Source organism: Centruroides vittatus, unplaced genomic scaffold (genome assembly GCF_030686945.1).
Source record: "Centruroides vittatus isolate TY-2023 unplaced genomic scaffold, ASM3068694v2 scaffold_3315, whole genome shotgun sequence".
NCBI classification, from domain to species: domain Eukaryota; kingdom Metazoa; phylum Arthropoda; class Arachnida; order Scorpiones; family Buthidae; genus Centruroides; species Centruroides vittatus.
The window spans coordinates 1,351,174-1,372,163 of record NW_027122703.1 but is presented as its reverse complement, the minus strand read 5'-3'; the positions used below and the strand labels follow the sequence as shown (position 1 = coordinate 1,372,163).

Genomic DNA, 20,990 nt, shown 5'->3' with positions numbered 1-20,990 from the left:
ATATTAAGTGTATAAAAGTTTGTTGCTGGAGATATTTTTAAGGTTCTTTTGAGAGTTGTCATTATCACCTTTTGATTATGCACAAATAATCCAAGCGTGGATAATCAAGAAGACATTGTTTGTATACAGGAGGAGTTAAGATTTAATTCAAAATAATAATTAATGAAAATCAAAACCAAAGATGATAATACTTTTTTGCTTTATTTTTTAAACTGTAATATACAAGGGTAATTCCAAAAGTAAGGTCTCCTGTTTTTTTAAAAATACAAAGAAATGTTTATTTTCAATAATGTTTATATCATTTTAAAGCTTGAACATTTATCTATTTTTCTACATAATCACTGTTTTGATCAATGCATTTTTGTAAGTGCTGTGGCAGTTTTTGTATGCCCATGTCATATCTGCTTGCCGCCATGTTGCTAGATCCATCTTGCACACACCTTTCGATATTGCAATTTTTCCATTAAAATCCTATGAATGGGAACCCCAGGAACCAACAAGCAGAGATCATCCAGGGTGATCTGTCAATTTTCATGCATTGATTTGTTCAACCTTCACAACTGTCTCGTCGGAAATTGACAGTCTCCCGCTTCTTTCTTCATCGTGAATTTCAGTATGACCAGTTGCAAACTCCCTACACCACTTGGGGATGTTTTTGACAACTTGCCATACACTTCCATTAATTGGCAATGAATTTGAAATCGGTTTAACACAACATGGCGGTGAGCTGGTATGACATGGGCATACAGCACCTACAAAAAATGCATTGATCGAAATGGCGATTATGTAGAAAAATAGACAAATGCTCAAGCTTTAAAATGATGTAAACATTATTGAAAATAAATGTTCCTTTGTATTTCTAAAAAAATAGGCAGCCCTACTTTTGGAATTACCCTTGTAGAAATCCAATTTACAGTAATTGTATAAAATTTAAAATTAAAACCAGATAAATTAGCTTGATAATTCAGCAGGTCGTCTGGCAATTTTAATTTAGAATTTCTGGAAGAAAAGCAGCAGCCCAGAGCAGGACAAACCCACAACTGCTGCTTTCTGTGAAGATGCATTGCCAGTTACACTATATGGATTACAAATCTGATCTTTACTTCCAGAACAACCTCACCAAAACAATGTATGCCACTGTGCTAAGGTATTGTCTTTGCTAATGAAATGAAATAATAATGCTTGAAAGTAATTTAATTATTTAAGTAAATTAAGTAAATTAATTGAAAGTAATTTAAAATTTTATACATAAACACCACCACTAATCCATTTACTTTAATTAAAACAATATGATCTGCCAAATTATCAGACTATAATAAGGTTAAGTTAATAATTAGTAAAGACAGGATTTTAGGGTGCTAAAAAAGTTTTAAAATGGAGGTACAGAGTGCTTAAAAAAACCAAAAATGGTGCAAAGAAGTGGTGCTAAAAATCATGTTAATCATATATCTTGAGTAAAAATGTTTATTTAAATTGCAGGGTATATTTTTCACATATTCATTTTTATACTATACTTACATATTGTTGCTTGAATCACAATCATTTTTAAGAAAAAAATATTAACTTTGATAATGGTAATCATTCCCAAATTTTCAAATTAAATTTTCTGCATTTACATGAAAGGATATCTTTGAATGCAAAAAAAATATCAACATTCACAGAAAATAGTGACAGATACTTGGTTTGACTTGAAATTCTAAATTGTCGCATTCAACAGTCTACTTTAAGTCTGAATTCTAGCAAGACTTCTTAAGTTTCTGCTTGGCAAATCCATCTAACTTATCTTTTACTGAGGAAAACAGTTCCCACTGCTTTTCTTTTTGAAGATGCTTCCTTTCTAATTTGGTGATTGAATCAACAACAAATTTGTATGAATATTTAATAGATAACTCTTCCTGAACATTAGTATCCAAAATTAAGTTCTTAATTTGATCAACTGCTGCAGAATCAATCTTCTACATGCAGAGCAAATTCTTTGATTTTCTCAAAACTTTTGCAATAGAAAATACCAGTCCTTATCCATGCTTCCTATCTTGTGATGACTGGATCAGGTGGCAGGGGAAACTTACTTCACTGTACACAGCAAGTCTTTCTGATCTTTCTTTAAAACTTTTTTCATCTCTGAAATAAGCATGTTTGCTTTGAGTCATTTAGCACATACTGATTCAAACACCAAATGATGGACCTGTGCTATGCAGGAAATGTGATTCAAGTTGACAAACATTGGTTTTAAATTCCTGAAAGGTAAGAATATGTAAGATGCTCGATCTGTTAGGACAGCTCACATGTTTTGGTATTTAATGTCATCCGACCGCAGCTTCATGCAGGCATCTTTAAATGCCTGTATTACGTGGGCAACATCAGATTTTTGCAGCTTGTATATCTTTAAGAGCACTGCATGCAGATTTGCCTGTTAATGGGGCTGCTAGAGCAGCACTGTTACTACTATCAGCCAAGAATTTTGAAATAAAAGTTTGTTTTTCTGCTTTAATTTGTTTCGGTTTGTATGTTTTGCAGTCAACATATGCTTTTTAACACATTCTAACTTCTGTTTTTTGTCAACAGCAATTTTCACATCACAAATATTACACTTGAAGACAGTTCCATCAGTAATAATACCTTCTTCGGCATATCCTGCAGCTAGTTTTATTAAACCTTCCCTCCTCTCCTGTTTACTATTTTTAGCATTTCTTAAAAAGAAATATTTTACAATTTAATCTGTCAACATTTGAAACTAGGCCTGAAAAAAGCATAACTATCACTTTGATCACGTGCAAAGAGAAGAGTTTATGAACTGTCCCTAAATTACATAATGCATTTTTAGGGAAATTTTTGAACCCCCCATCCTTATAACACTTGCTGACAAATCAGCATATTCCTTTCCATTTATTATTCAACATTTCATTACTCCCAAAGTTTTACAAGAAAAACCAATTACTAGACAGTGACGTCATGTGTTGAAAACGACTGTTGCCAAATTGGGCTGCAGATGCAGGTATGATTTGGAATTAAGTTTAAAATATAAACAAGACAAAAATCAGCCAAAAAATGCACAATCCACAATCCCAAGAAATAAGGCAAGATTCACAGTTAAAGTAGTCAACTGGTATGAGATGTGAATCTGGCAGCTCTAGTCTTGAGAGAGACAGCAAGTTCAACAGTGACTGAAAGTGGTTGCACATTGAACAACTTCCTTGTCAAATCACTGCTTTAAACATGGAGACCCACATATACTCTCTCCCAAATGACCACTTGGACAATCTGCTGATATCTATATTCAGATTTATGACTCATTCATTGTTAATCAACCAATTCCAACACTTTTCTCATGTGACATGTGTAACTTAAACCTATATGAAACTTTATATCCCAATGACTGTTTTCTTCTGTGAAAAAATTTACTTAATTGTGTCAATAACAGAACTGCCAATCCAGGAAAAGCAAATGGGCTGACAACTTACTTAGTAGGAAGTAGTGTTCACTGTGTACAGTGTTATTAATAGCTTCAGGAGAAACAGAAGAAACTTCTGAAGATGACAAAAGTATTTATTTGTTGAAAACATTCAAAAGAAAAGCTATTAATAACGCCATGCATGGTGAACTACTTCCTACTACTATTACTTGGCGTGAGTATCATATTATATTAGGTTATCTTACTTGCATCATATCTGGGCCAATACAGTATATAAATATATATGAGCTTACAATATGATAAAAAGGCACAAAACTTTGTTAAAAAGTAGATGTCAAATGAAACCATCTATTTATACTGTTTTTAAAACCATCATTTCCATAACCAATCACATCAAGAAGTTTAAAATTTTGGAATGGAGTAATTTTTGAATTCAAACTTAAAACTGTTTTCAGTTGAAATTTGTATGCCAATCAAAAGCATAATTTTAATTTCTGAACATTAAATGGGTGGGAAAATCAGAAATGATTTAACTGTCAATACTGGAATCAAACTTTGTAAATTTCGTTTATAGTTTTTTAAATCTAAAGTTTTGTGCAAAAGCTTGAAAAAGGCAGAAAATGATGCTAATTGAAGAAAATGGTGAAAAGGAGGGAAGAGGAGGGGCAAAATGGGGATTAAAAATTTGGTTTAAATGGATCATTTACTGATGGTTGTTTATGGTTCCCCAAAATAGGATCCGCATTAAAAGTATTGTGCTACCACAGATTTCTAAACTTAATACAGTGATACCTTGGTTTTCATTAATAACCAATCCGAAAACAATTGGCGATATCCAAAACAGATGAAAACAGAGGCAATTATTTCCATATGAATTGATGTGAATACAATTAATTCATTCTAGACACTCCAAAATACACACCAAAAATACATTTTATAGAGAATAAATATAGTGTTTAATACTAAAAACAATAAGAAATTAATATAAAATGAATACAAAAGATTAATGTAAAGAACAAATGAACATAGGTTAGGTTCTTTTTCAATAATTTCTGTATTTAACTTGATCATATTCCTGGCCTTCTTTAAAAGACTGCTGGCTCTGGAAACTTTCTTTACTCCCATGATGGAGCTAAAAAGAAAAGGAAAGCAAATGGAATTGTTTGGCTAGATGTGTGAGGTAATGCTCACACAATGAGAGAACGCCAAACTAAGCAGGAAAGCATGTGGGTCGCCCTTTGTTTTCCCAAAATTAGCAGTAAGGTCACTTGGGCATGCCAACAAAATCCGAGGCAACCGACAAAAACAGACAAATTTTTTGTGGAAAAAAATTGACAAAAACCGAAATCAATGATAACAGAATTCAATGAAACCTGAGATAGTACTGTAATTAGATATGAAGTAATTTGAATAAAGTTAGATAGTTAGGCCACCATCTCATGATAATTTTAATTTTTAAATAGTACAAAGAGGCATTTTAGAAGTTAGACAAAATGGCCATGGTGGGAAAATAATTTTAATAATACAAGAATTTTCTTGATAAATCTGGAATTTTCCATTTTAAAGTATTGTTTGGTGTTTGTTACTTGAAGTTTGTTCTTAACTAAAATTTTGAGTCTTATGAAGATTTGTTCTGAAGTCAAAAAATTCCTATGCATATTTTTTCTTCATTACAGGTTTTTTATAAATTTCCTGTAAAAACCTTTTAGTAGGGACCAACCCAATGCTTCTCTTGATGGCCTTGCAGTTTAGCGTGAATCAAGCAACCAAAGCTGCACATCATCATATATCCTAATCCAGTCCCACTGTATTGGCAACATGTTAAACACATCTGAAAATTAGTTTAGCATCTCTGAAGATTATACCATATAAGACAACCTATATCATTCATGTCCTTTGCATCAAAATTTGTTCACAACAAAATAGTGCTGAATTGCTACTTTTGGCACTAATACAAATCCTATCTTTATGGTACAATCTTGTTATTACATTAAAATCATAAATTAATACTAACAAGTTAATTGTTTTTTTAAGTGTGAAAAAAATTTCACCTAAAAAGAGAAAAACCAAATCAGAAATACCTTAAGTAAGAGATGAACTTCCATGTGTAGTGGTGTTTTCTAATAATAAAAATTTTTCAATAAGAAAATAGAGCTGAGCATTATTAATATACTTATTGGTCACCTTGTACCACATTATTTATTGCTGTCTATGTCTTGGTTAACCAAGTCATCAGCAAACAAAAATCAACATGGCAGCTAAGGAGGCAAATTTCCTGAATTTTTGACAAAATCCTTGACTTTTTTCAAATGCTAACAAAAGTCCTTGACTTTCCAGGTGCCTAGGAACCATGTATATTTTTTGAATTGTTAAATTTTAGAATATATACAATGGTAAATAGTAATCAACATAAATTTACATTAATTCCAAAAATAACAAGTTATATAAATAACAAGTCAATAATAAATATTTTTGAAAAGTATTCATTACTTCATATTCTTACGAGAAATTCCTACAAACAGGATAGTTACTATTGAAAATCACTACTTTAGCTAAGTTAAGTACTTATTGCTATAATGCAGGATGATCAAATGAAAAGTTTAGTTACATGAAGCTGACTTAATAAAACAGTAAACAAACTATGCCCTGTTACATGTCACGAGAAACACTTAATTCTTGAAGATTTATTTATTATGAATTTAAGCAGTGGCACACTCAAGATTTATTAATCTTTGGGGGTGCTGATTGAACAGATAAAAAAATTTTTTTAATGCAAATTCAATAAAGTTCATCTTATGTGACTGCTAATTCATAAGTAATATAAAAAGATGACATATGACACGATATAAATAAAAAAAAATTTTAATTAGGAAAATATTTTTGGAAAATTTACTACTGTTCTTTTTCTTTTAGAGTGCCTGGGCCTCCTTGGCCCACCCCTAGTGTGCCAAGGATTTAAGAAATAATATTTGAAATTCCTTGTCAGAATTACCACACCTACTTTTTTCAAATAAACATTACATTTGAACAACCTGCATAATATTATTTTTTAAAAAAATCTGTAAAAATGATATACAGTGATTCTGCTTAATTGGGCCAAATCCCAAAGAACAAAAACCAAACTAATAAATTAATACATAATTTAATCATTTAATTGGGACAGTAGCAGAAAAGGAATTTATCAATTTTTGATATATTTTAGTAATCTTCCGAAAATATGTAGGCACTATGTACTGTACAGTACACTAATGTCGCGTAGGCCTAACAGTTGGCAGAGACAAAGCAATTTTGTCTTGCTTGGGCAATTCAGTTTTTCCAAAGGGGTCACCATAATGGGATGTATTGCACGGGGATCCCGTCTGAGATAGACCTGAATGAGAGCTGCTGACCCTGCTATTGATTGGACAGGACGATCCCCTTTAAAAGCAAAGGGACAAATATTGCTGGACAATTTTTCGAGGTCTCTCGACTGAGTTGAAAGACAGCTAGAGTTCCCTTGGAAGGTATTGTGTGCATAATTACATCTAGATTCAGACAGCAGCCATCCAATTGTTGAGACCGGCACTGAGCTGGCGAATTCTATGGACACTCCCGCTGAAGTGGTCCATCTCCAAGTAAGGAAACTGTGCTCAAAAGAAGACTGTAAAATGACTTTTGGACGAACCCTTTTCTTTCTCCCCTTTTAGTTAGAACATGTTCTAACTAAAAAGAAAGGGATGTTGTATAGATACTCCCTATGGAATTTTGGGACTGAGTATATATCTTAACTCAGGGGACCAAGACAAGTTCAACGATACCCTACTTTTGGACCAGACACCAAAAATGAGAAAGTTATCATATTTACAATTTCTTGCCTTTCACAGTGCATTCTACACCATTTTAGTTTTCCACTAGGTGGCACTGCTTGTAGTTCAGTATATGTTTCCATTTTTTTCTTATGTTCAAGAACTACTGTGAATCAATAACTAGTGATGTTAAACACTGCTGGCCTGCACAAGAGCATGAACAGTCGAATGCCACCAGTGGAAAACTCTAAAATGGCGTATAATGCATTGTGAAAGGCAAGAAATCGTAAATATATATAACTTTCTCATTTTTGGTGTCCGGTCCAAAAGGAGGGTATCGTTGAACTCATCTCAGTCCCTTGAGTTCAGATATATACTCAAAGTTCCGAAATTCCATAGGAAATAATCTATACAACAGCTAAAGAAAGAAAGGAAAAATTGTTCAATCAGGAATAGATCAAATGGTCAACCCCTTTGTATGCCCCTACTAACATTTGACAACACTTGCATTATGCGAATCAGTTATCTATCACCGTGAGTACAAATATTTTCTGTATTTTGGTTTAATAAAGCATTAAAATAAGTAGATAAAAAATAATAATTAGATATCTATTATATATTTTATTACAGAGTTTATTATTAGTTTGTTTAATTGGACCAAAATGGATTAATCTGAATGTGTCCCAATTAAGTGGAAACGACTGTATTTCTGTTTCAGTGAAAATTAATCATTTTTAAATTCCATTTTAAATTTATTCAATTTTAATATGTTAGTCTCCAACTATAAGATACTAACACATTAAATAAAATCATCCATTTCAATTTAAAAATTAATTCATTACACATTTGCACAAAAAATTTCTAAATTACATTTTTGATTTAGCAAATTTACAATAACTCTTCTTTTATATCCACGAAAGTTTTTAGATATTTTTAAATTGAAAAGATGTAAATTAAAAGAAAACAAAGCTTACATGATAAATTACTATAAAATTTACCACCAAACCGATGTTCTGGGCTATGTATTGGACTCCGGACAATAGGCGCACGACTTCCAATTTCTATAAGTCCATCGTGTTCTCTACGGTCAAACAATTCTCCTAAGCTGTTACTGGAATTTAATCCAATACCAATATTAGCTGGTGACAGTGAAAGTCCCTAAAAAAATAAAAAATATGTAATTATTATATAATATTCTTATCCTATCATTGAAATGAACAACAGGCTGTATTTTCTTATATTTATTATTTGATTGTATACTGAAATACTTTAATAATATTCTATACAAATTTATAGAATGCATTATCATTATTATGTATAAAGGATAAATACTATGCTTCCAAGTAATAAAACCTAGAAATGATTTAGTCACTAAAATAAAAACTACAAGAAAATACTGTATTACTTGAAGGATTTAAGTATATTTAGCAATGTAAAATATAATAAAATGTGTGTTAATTTAATATGGTTTGATATAATTAATAGAATTTTAGATACACACAATTTTTGATCTTACATAATCTGAAAATACATTACTACTTTTATACATGTTGACACAAATTATCATCATGCCATCTATAAGTTTACACTTTCTGCATTCTCTATGGATAAATTAAATTCTAAATTAAAAAAATTAATTGCACTTTATGTCAAGTAACGGTTTAATGTAATGTTACAATGTAATGTATTCTATCTTATCGAACTTGGATAGTTTGAAATCCCGTTAGTTCATAACTATTATTTGTCCCGACTGGAGATAGAGAATTACATGTTAAGGAATTTGGTTAGTTTGAAATATGGCTACTTCAAAATTTGAAGTGAAAATTCTGTTCAAACTGTGATCTGTGTATGTTAACTCATTTGTTTAGATTGAAGTGCCTCCATGCTGTAAGAGAACAACAGACCAAGAACAACTCTAACCAGGTCAATATGGCTTTGCTTTTACAACAACATATTTTCTCTTATCTCATAAAACATGGCTAGATTTTGGGATTGCAAGATTGGGCTACAAGTAACAGATTAAGATATTTGTAGGGTTTAAGGCACTTTTTAGGGGGCGGCATTTTTTTCACAATAAATAATAATAATAATATCTTTTAAAAAATTTGAACCATTTTATTTCATATTTTTGTCGCACCTACGATTCGGACCGATTGAAATGAGCACAGAATTTTTCATTACTTATTCTGTGATGAAACTGGGGAATCCCCTTTCTTTAAATGAATGTATAATAATGACATCTTGCTCACTGTAGCGACTGGCAACACTGTCTGTAGTGACTTGTAGGGATTCCTCGTATTTTATTTTGTGCTTGGATTGTTTATGACTAATATTCAGCGAGAATGACTTCTATCATTCTATCAATATTGTATAATAACACTTGCAAATTAGATTACAGTATGAATGAGTCCCTTCAGGGTAGTCCATGAGTGATGCTTTGACAATTCAAAGAAAGTTTCATTAATGGATCGTCAGTCGTCCAATTCACATTAACTTAATCATATATATGTATGTACTTTCCAAACTGTGATTTTAGGGCTCGTAAGTACGTGTAGTGATTGTTAAATTATTGAACTTTATTGAAAAATTGGGTTAAATTTCAGATATGTATACTGTCACGGCAGCGCTTCTGTCAGGTTAGGTTAGATTAGATTAACTATATATTTAGTAGACGTTTCCTTTTTCTTCTTTTGTCCAATAACTACAGTGAATCAATAACTAGTGACATTTAGCACATGGCAGCCTGCCGGCGGCTCCCCTCTGGGAGTTCAGTCGAGTGCATGAACAGTCTGAAGCGTGGCCATAGCGCCGCCATGACAGTATACATATCTGAAGTTCAACCAAAAATTGTATTGTTCGTGTACGTATATGGGAGTATGTGAGTATTAAATATTTTATTTACGTTTTTTATTTTTGTAATTGTATGTGTGACAATCTGCTACGTTGTTCAAGCTTTAATTTATTAAAATAAAAAAATATCAGAACAAATAAATTTCAGTAAAGTAGATTATAGTTTTTTAATTTATTAGTAATTATTTTGAAATGTTCTACGATACTTTTGTTTATGAATCCAACTCGTACTTTTATTATTTATTATAAGTGTCAATATTTATATATTTTTTTGTTTTAACATGAAAAATGAAAAGAATAAAAGAAAGTGGGGCATCTTACCGTCATAAAAGAAAAGCTAAGTTGAAAAACATTAGAAAAAATGAAGGGGCATTACTTAAATATGTGAAAAGTCCTGTTCCTGAGACTTCAGATTCCACGTTGGACTTAAATTCATCAAAGATAACTGGACCTTCAAACCCAGAACAAGCTAAAAAAAATACAAGAACTTGACACTGTTGATCTTGTACCTGTTAGAAATGTCGACATTGTTCCTGAAGATCAAATTCCAACATCATCTACTCAATTAGAGTCTGCATCTGTATGTCTAGACATGGGCCTCGATAGCTTAGAAACCGAGACTGATACAGTATCAGCATTGTCTGCTATTCAATACCGAAACTTGGACAATATCGGAAACTGGCCTGAACACATAGATGAAAATATGCAATTGCATCTCATTCAGCAAGGCTGTTTAGTTGTTCAGCATATCAACACTAACATGTTTAGATTAGTGTTCTTTAACATCAAAAGGAGAGACAAGAGGCTTACCCAGGAATGGTTTTACCACACATTAACTAATGGCAAAAAAGTTTTACGTACTTGGATGACTTATTCTCCTTCCAAAGCATCATTATTTTGCTTTTGCTGTCATTTATTTGAAAACATAAACACACCGAATGAATCAAAGTTCTGCTCATCTGATGGATTTAATACTTGAAACCTTAGGATTTAATTTCCACCAAGTCACGAATCAAGTGCACTACACGACCAAAATTATTGCAAATGGAAGGAGTTGGAGATCAGACTTAAAAAAGGACAGACTATTGACAAGAAAGAGCAAAACTTGGTGGCAGGGGAAACAAAAAAAATGGCAAGAAATTCTCATCAGAATGTTTGATATTATATATTTCCTTGCCAAACAGAATTTGGCTTTACGTGGCCATACAGAAAACGACGCCAGTACTAATAGAGGAAACTTTTTAGAATTGGTGCATTTAATTGCAAAGTACGATCCTGTACTTCGTGAACATCTTGTAAGATCTAAAATGTGTGGCAAAATTTCAATCACGTATATGTCATATATGTCACCAGAAATCCAAAACGAATTTATTGCAATTTTGGGAAATAAAGGTCGCCAGCATATCATCGGACAAATAAAAGAGACCAAGCATTATTCGATTATATTTGACAGCACTCTAGACATTTCTCATAAAGACCAAACAAACCAGGTATAAAGATACATAGTGATTGAAAATCAGGAAGTACAAGTAGTAGAATCTTTTATAGATTTCATTGAAACAAAAGATAAAACTGCTGAAGGAATTTCAAAGGTGATTTTGAGCAAGCTTGAAGCTGATGGCCTCGATATAAGCAACTGCAGAGGCCAAGCATATGATAATGCTGCTGTTATGGCTGGAAGGCATTCAGGAGTTAAGCAAAGAATTAAAGAAATAAATCCCAAAGTTGAATTTGTACCTTGCTCAAATCATTCCTTAAACCTGGTTTGTTTACACGCTGCCTCAGTTAAGGCAAGTTCAGTAACTTTTTTCGGCACATTAGAACGTTGCTATTCATTTTTTTCCATGTCCCCACATCGTTGGGAAGTTCTGACAGTAGCTACAGACAAAAGTTTAAAAAGGGTTCAAGATACGCGGTGGAGTGCAAGAGGCGATGCCGTAAAAATGACATTCCATCATTACAAAGACATTCTCGTTGCTTTGGAAAAACTAACAGAGACAGGCAAAAGCTTAAACACAAGAACGAGTGCAGGAACTTTGCTAGTTACGATGCAGTCAGTCATTTTCCTTTCTTTGTTTCTTGGGCCTCTGGCAACTGGTGCTACATGAAGTGAATGATGCACAAAAACATTTACAAACGAAAGGACTTGACATAAGACTGTGCACTCAGAAAGTAAATGCTTTGCAGATGGTACTGATAGAAAAACGAGAGGAATGGGCAGATGGCACTGTAAGTTATGCAAAAAATGTGTGTGAAGAACTTGGCATTTCCATGGAACCTCAGAGGCGCATAACGAGAAGGCATATTTTTGATGATGGAACCAGAGATGCCAACTTGTCTTGTGAAAATGAGTTGAGAAAGAAGCTGTTTTCTTCGTTAAATAGAATAATTGTAGAAATTCGTGAGCGTTTTCAGCAGCTACAAAATTTGGCGGATAAGTTTGCTTATCTAACGCTGGCTATATTACTAGATTCGGACGATACTAAATGTAATCTAGACTACGTATCTGCCGAAATTGACGAGCAGGACTTCAAGCTGAAACAACTTCGACTGCAAACTTTTATTGCTGCCACAGGCAACGAAAATAAATTAATTAATGTGAACCCACTTGAATTATTAAAATTTATTGTGAAATCCAAGCTGGAAGATACTCTGCCCAATATTATAATAATGCTCCAAATATTCCTCACAATTGTCATAAGCAATGCCAGCTGTGAGAGGAGTTTTTCAAAATTGAAATTGATCAAAAATTATTTAAGATCAACAATGAGTACTTTTAAGGCTAACCAATCTGGCTATCTTGTCTATTGAGCAAAAGGTATGTGATGTTATAGACATTGATAGTGCAATAAAAGACTTTGCTCTTAAAAAAAGTAGACGAATAAAGTTTTAGTTAAAGACAGAAATTTCGTTTTTAATTCTAACAATTACTATTTATTTTTTTATTGAAAAATAATAAATAGTAACAGTATCGTTCTAGTTCTAATTAGAAGTCAATTTGTGTTTTATATTCAATTCGTTAATAACTTAATCTTGTCGATCATCAAGGTATAATCATAAGTGTTTTAAACCTGTTATATCAATGTAAGTGGCATACGTGTAAAAATTTTTGTAATAAATGTGGTTATTATATTGTAAAACACATATGACTATTTTTATTTGTAACCTGTACAATACACAATAATGATGATTGTTCTTGCCAAAAAGTTCTTTAGAATTACTGTATATTTTAGTCTTTTAAATTGAATTACCTAATAAGGGGGCGGCAAAATTTTCCTCCGCCCCGGGAGGCTGACATCTACGCTACGCCGCTGTCAATATTTCAAACTTCCTCTTCGGCTTCATTGCTTTCTCACTCTTCATGGATACCGTAATTAATAGATTTTTTTTTTTGTATATATATAAAAAAATCACTAAGATCATAACATGAGAGATGTTTTCACAGTGAGAGTGAGAGATGACTTGGGTGCACAACAAATGGCAGTTATGAAGTTCTAGTGATTTGTATAAATTGCATGGCATTGTTAACAATTTTCAAAGACTTACTTAATTTATCATTATATTGTCTCATATTCATTAATTTTACTAACCATTGCATTTAAATTATAAATTTGATTCAAAGTAAAATAAAATATTTTCCAAAATATGTTACTATAATGGTGTCTCATAGTTCAAATTTAATTCTTTCTAGGAGGTTGTTCAAACTCCAAATCATTCAAAGCCCAAATCAATTTTTCTGATTAAAAAAAATAATGGTAAGTGAATTAATCCATTACAGACCCTAAAAAATACCAATTTCAATAAACTTAAAACAGCAAATACACATAACTTAATGTAAAAATAACACAATTACATGCTCTAATAATAAATTACAATGTGAAAACAAATAAATATGCAAATATTGTATGATAAAGTGAAAATTGCATTTATTTGTCACATTCCATTATATTCAACTTAAAAATAGCAACTGGATCCACCACACACACACACACCCATTTAAGCTTTGTGATAACTGATAAGTTCTTTTTTCATCTCAATCATTGCTATTGCAACCATGCTCTTAGGCTTCATTTTTTCCATCCTCGTGAGATGCCAGTTAATAAGTTAGAATTTAAGGTGTATTTTTAATAATTGTTAAGGTACTTTTAAATTATAACAACTGTGGAATTTAACACATTATTGCTAAAGTGAGACTGTATTCTTTGTGTGAGGCTCTGAAAGAGGACCAGAACCACACAAATGAATAAGAGGAAAAAAAAAAAAAAAAACTATTTTGTAAAACTGCTAAGAAAGGAAAACCAGAAATTTTATGTCCTTTTATGGACATAATTCTTGTCATAATCCAAGAATTTTTCGTATTAAAACAATAGAAGAATGTAAGTCTCAATGAGAGGTTTGCTGACTGGATGCATTAGTCAGGAAAGTCATGCGGTCACGACTATAGTGTCAGAGCAAAGAAACCCTCAGAGATAGATTATTCATCTTTTAACCTGTTTATATTACAAAAAGTTTCTTACAACGTTTTGCAAATTTTCAGCAAAACACAGCTCAGGGAGCAAGTTAAAAGTCCATACAAGTGTTTGATGTTCAGTACAAAGTTCCTCCTTTGGTCTCTCAATGACAGATGTTGCAATTGACTGCCCTGAGGTGTGTGGCACAGATTCAGGAGAAAGTCTCTGGAGAAAAAGTGAACCTCAGCAAGTAGGGATGAAACCGGAGGGCAAAAGTTATTTCCAGGTTGACAGAAATCCTTCAGATGGTCTCTCTGTAAAGCACCACTTTACAGGATAAAAGGAACTATGAACAAGGAATGTCACATGCTTGATTCGTGCAGTTTTTATAAGTTTTTTCAAGTTTCAGACCGAACATTCCGATAGGTCGATGCCGACTTGCCCCCGCCCTCCAATTGGTTCCCTCTTGTGACGAAACGTAATGGGATCAGACCTTGGGTCATGGGATGAGTCAACACTGATGGTCAACTCAATCCCCATCAAAGATGTTCGATCTTGGGACTTACATTATCCCTTTGTTTAAACCTGAGAAGTACATCTTTCTAGGAAATTTCTACAAACGTATCCTTATATGGGCATGAAGTTTATACCCTTTTCTTAAATGGCTTTATAAAAAATTTTTACTACAAAAAAAAAGTTTTTTTTTTCCTTTTCTTTTTTATTTTTAGTATTCCAGCCCACTTCTAAGATCAACCATCTTCAATTGGGATCGGATAGACAGACTGATCCCACAATCTAGGTTCCAATTTCATTACCTTTTGTAATGAGTGATGACCAATTGGGAGAGCAGAGATGAGTGGAGGCAACCAATCGAAGTGGTCGATCTGGGACCCAAAAGAAAGTTTATAAAAATCTGAACTTAGAGGAAATGGAGAGCTCCTCAGTCTGTTTTTGTGCTGGTGAACATCCTCCTGGAAATGGAAAGTGAATTTATGACGACATTGCTTCCACTCTGAACTTGTTAACCTTCATCTCAACTGTTTATTGACACCTGACAAAGCACTGGGGCTGTTGACTGCTGGAAGAACCAGGAGCTGGAATCCACACACCAATGGAAGCTTATTTAGGGTAGATGTACCAGTTTTGGCCAGTGTAGTACCAGTTCTGGCCAGAAAACAAATTTAACTTAAAAATATAATCACCAACATGATAACAAACTTTTATTGTTAACTGTGTGAACAGTTAACAATAAAAGTTTGTTTCATTGGACAGATTTGAATATGTGGTGATTATATTTCTAAGTTAAATTTGTTTTCTGGCCAGAACTGGTACACTGGCCAAAACTGGTACATCTACCCTAGTTGTCTCTGTGTCAACATTCCCACAAACTAATTGGTACTGCTCAGACATCCTGCCATTATGCACGGATCGGCAACTTTATTGTATTAATTAAATGTAATATTAAAAAATTTTTCTAATAAATTTTGAACACATCCAATAAAATTCTGTACTATTTTTGTATTTCTAAGTTGGCACCTACTATAAACAAATACCTTATAGATCGTCAGCATGTTTACGATTTCTTTTTATGTGTAGATCTAATAAAATGTCTATGTAATATGCAAGCAGTAAAAAGCTTTATTTTTTATATAAGTGTGGTAGTAGGTTGTTTTTGTATTACCTAATAGTTTATAATATATATGCCTGAATCCTGGTAGTTTGGACAATTGGTTTCATTATGGAAGAATCAGAAATCTAGAGCTTAACAAATAGCAGATAGTCTTAATTTCTAATCGTGATAGATTATATACAAATACAAATGATTAATATGTAATGTATTGATATTTATTGATGTCAGTTTGTAAAAATAACATAGTGTAATTATAAAAAAAAAATTATGATAGGCATGAATATTTTTAGATTAAAACAAAAATGCAGTTTCAATAGCTTAATTAAATTAATAAAAAGTGTAAATTATAAGCAAATTAAAAAAAACTTAAGCTTAAATTTGTTGTTAACCACTTGATCTTTTTTTTTTTAATTTAGAAACATTTGAGTTATTATAAGTGAAAAAATTGTAACACACTGTTTTATAGAAAAAAAAAACCTACAGCAATTCAAAAAGTTTCAATTAATTAATCAGTAATGATTCATTAACAAAAGATACCCATCATTGAACAATACTAATTCATAACAATTTAGTTTTCCAAACTTATTAATGCTTTACATTTAATGCTGACTTTTATTTTAATATACTGAAAACTATTTTATAACTAGCAGGTAGGCCTGACGTTTCTTGGGCAAAAGTAACAATAGCGAAGATTAAGATTATTACATTATAGTCACAAAAAAAAAAAAAAAAAAAAAAAAAACCTAATTTCATCAACAAACTAAGTTTTTCTAAAGAAAGGTCAAATTTGAAAATCAAATGTTCTAATATTGTTCAATTTTTACGACGTGTTCTGATTATATCCTTCGATTTTCATCGAATGTTCTAAAGAAGAAAGGTCGAGAGAAACCGAACTAATCTGTTTAAATTTGAAAATCGAATATGTTCCAACATATTACTCTTTTTCTTTTTTTTTTCCAGCGCCCGTAAATCTTGTTCATCGCTTTCTCTTGTTCTCCATTGTTACTTAACACTTTGGTACTTAAATTTGATATCCTAACTGTGCACCAAATTTCAACTTTCAACTCCTAACCGTTTTAGCGATTAGGTTATAGTCAACCTTACCCGTTTTCACAGAATGCAAGAATTGGGTCCTCCCTGTTTCCAGACTAATTACAGAATTTTTAGATAGGTCTAAAAATATGTTCGATTTCCCGCAAAAACGAAAAAATTGCATCTGCGTCTTGCACGTCGCTTTCTCTTAACACTTCTATTGTTACGTAACACTTCCATCATTGATGCAAGTGTTAAGACTTAATCCTGTCCCTCTCCTCCATGGGGGAGGAATTTCGAAAAATCCCTTCTTAGTGTGTGTTCTCGTGACATACCCTAACTATGTACCAAATTTCAACTTTCAACTCCTAACCGTTTGGGCTCTGCACTGATTATTATTATCATCATCATCATCAACTCGTCTCGATTATATATATAGATTATCAATTCTGCTAAGTCAAATATTTTCATTATTAATGCAAGAATTTTTCAAAAGGATTTTTAAAAAATTATTTTATAATTAAATTGTGAATGCATTAATACATTCCATGATTTATCTAATATTACTATATCTATTTTTATAATAACTGTATCCTTATTTTTGTAAACAGGACATGGCAAATCAATTGGCATAATCTGAAATTAGTCTAATATTCTTAAAGCATACATAACTAGATGAAATAATAAAACTAAATAAACCCTTCAAATCTATCATCAATATATAAATAAATGTTTTCAGCTACATTAGAAGACAATCAAGTTTATTCTATAATACTTGTACTGATGTTCTGTATTAAGAACCTAATGATGATTACTAATATAGCTGAAAACATTCATTAAAAAAAATCAATGTAGGATATTAAAGATTTATTTATTTTTAGTCTAACATTCACATCTAAATACTAATTAATGTAATTCATGTGAATCAACAATCATTGCTGCATTAGTTAAATACCAGTAGAATGGATCACTAGCAAGTTATATCACTAGCAACCACTAAAATAAATCAAAATGTATTATTATTTTTTTATATAGATAATTTTAAACAGTACGAAAAAAGGTTCAACTTTAAAAAATTTTTTGTTTAATAGAGTTTAATGAACAAAATAGAACAAAGTTTTAGGATTTTCAGACTTATGTCCATCATCAGGAAGTACTTCTAATAAGAAATGTACATCTAAAAGCAATAGAACTTTGTTTTAAATTCCATTAAAGCAAATATTTTTCTGCTTGTAGCACAATACAAATAAACCAAAATGCAAAATAAAAAGAAAATGCCTGGCATATCAACACAGAAAATGTAAGATAAATCCATTGAGAAAACAACAATTTTTAATTATTTCTTGATGTAAGTAAATTCTGTATTATAAAATTTTAAAGTCCAATTTAAAGAATTTAAAAATAAAGTAATCTATATATAAAATGCATTCATTTAAATTATTTCACACACTGTCCATAATTGTTTTAAATAGAATTTATATATATATATGTATATAATTTCCTTGTGTGTAGTCGTTAGGTAACTTTTTATAAACAATCAATATCTCCAATAATAAATTGTCACATATTTCAGCATTTTCCTCCATTCTCTTACTTACATGTGTGAATAAGCTGAAAAAGAGAACATGCAATTAACAGTTTTTGATAAAAGAACAAGGAATAAAAATGTGTTTTAATAGTGTGATGAAAATTACAAATGTAAAAACATCAAACATTGACAATGACTACAAAATAATTTAATATATAATTTGCATGAAATGATATGTTTCTATAATTTGATTTAAAATTTGTATAGGGTAGATGTACCAGTTTTGGCCAGTGTACCAGTTCTGGCCAGAAAACAAATTTAACTTAAAAATATAATCACCACATATTCAAATCTGTCCAATGAAACAAACTTTTATTGTTAACTGTGTCAACAGTTAACAATAAAAGTTTGTTTCATTTGTGATTATATTTTTAAGTTAAATTTGTTTTCTGGCCAGAACTGGTACTACACTGGCCAAAACTGGTACATCTACCCTATGTACAGTATTTTCTATAGCATACTACATTATAGTCAAGGATATTTTTCACCAGAATGCACTGGTACAGTACAGTGTACTAATAGTAAGATTTTTAGAAAAAGAGCATTGGTTATAAATTACAATATAATCCAATGTAAGAGATACAAAGATTATTATATAAAAATGCAAAGGATATTTACAATATGGAAACCCCCCAGCATAGACTCATATTTGAATTATTACTGTTATGATACAATGGTAAACAAGTTAGCAGCTTTTTTTGGCCTTTAATTCTAATTTTAAAAAATGGCTATTCAATGCTACTTTTGAGTTAGTGACATTCACATTGTAGTGTTTTGTGGTGGCATCTTGGAAAAAAGATTATATTCTTTGTTAGCACGTGGAATTGATGCTATTATTGATTGTCACCAGAGAAGAATGATAAGTTATTTGATCCTAGTGCTAAGTTATAGAAATAGACATTATATTATATTTTTTTTCGAATGACACAAGTTTTACAGAATCTTGAGTTATTGAGAGTCAAGTTTCTGGGACTCTACTGTAATATAATATTGCATAACATAGTATATAACAGACATGGGAAAATGCGGCGTTTTTTGAGTTACGTGAGACTCTTGCTGAAAGTGTTAATTTCTGTTTATTATTATTACTTTTACAATTTTATTTTTATAATTTTGTGAAAATATGTTTATTAAAAAAATTCAATATTTGTTTTATATTATATTAATATTATATAATAAAATCGCATGCCTTACCATACTATCTGCCACGACAGTACAGAACTGTGGCTCCCATGAATTTTGCAAAACCTACATTTTGGCTCCCACTGAACTCTTGCTTGCCACCCCTGGTATATAATATTAAAGGGAATTGATAAAAAAAATTTCCTTAAAAAGGGATTGCTACATGAAAAAGATTGGAAACTCCTGGTATACTGAAAGCATCTTTAAGAACAATCAAGCCAGTAATTGAGAATAAACATATAGAGCAAAGACAGTATAATGTGTGGCATTTGCAAAGTTAATAGCTGCACTCCTTATGCCAAAGTTATTATAACTTTAGTTAAGAAATTTCCAGTATAATGCAAGAGAAAACATAGATAAGTTGAATGAAGAGAACATGGAAGACATCTATATAGTCAGGTTTTCCAGGGAATGCAATGTTTTATTATGTAGATCTTTAAAACATCACAAAGATACATTATGATTCAATCACTAAGGATGCTCTAGTAAGAACTATGCTAATGCAGGCCTTATATAGTAATGTGCAAGTTGATGGGAGAATCTTTTAATTATAAAAAAAAAGTTTAAAAAAAATTTTAATTTAAAATATCAAAAGTATCAGAATTTGGAATTAAGCTTTTAAGCTGTTTAATCTGATCTTTCAAAGTTTGAACTTAATTTTGTTCCAAATGTAGTCAGCTCTATAGATTTTAAAGCCTGTTCTTTAAAAAAATGAAAATATTTCTCTATATAAATTAATTTTTTGGTTTCCTGAATTAAACATTTTGTTTTATTTATTTAACTTCTCTATATTTTCTTGAAGTTTCATAATATCATAAGTAATTATTATTCAATATTCAGTAAATTACTTGGTAAAACTGAAAATTTTATTCATTTTTATGATTAAATAATATACAATATATAATAAATAAGACAAAAAGATAATGTTTTTTCATTTAGCATTTCATTTGAAGCATATTGAAATTATCTTTATCTCAATTAAATTTATCTCACAATTAAAATTACATATAATTGTCAATTTGTAATGTCGTTGGAGAAAAAAATCTAAAAATTAAAATAT

General features: G+C 31.2%; 1 protein-coding gene across 6 annotated transcripts in view; it reads right to left on the bottom strand.

The window, feature by feature from the left end:
- The window catches only part of LOC136988564 (DNA-binding protein SATB2-like), a 36,676-nt gene that overhangs the window by 12,926 nt on the left and 2,760 nt on the right, over window positions 1–20,990 (bottom strand). For 5 of the 6 annotated variants that reach the window (XM_067286466.1, XM_067286464.1, XM_067286461.1 and 2 more), the window contains exon 2: window positions 8,172–8,355. In XM_067286466.1, the coding sequence (XP_067142567.1) occupies window positions 8,172–8,355 (184 nt within the window). The remainder of the gene's footprint in view (window positions 1–8,171; window positions 8,356–20,990) is intronic. The other variant, XM_067286465.1, reaches the window with a different exon arrangement.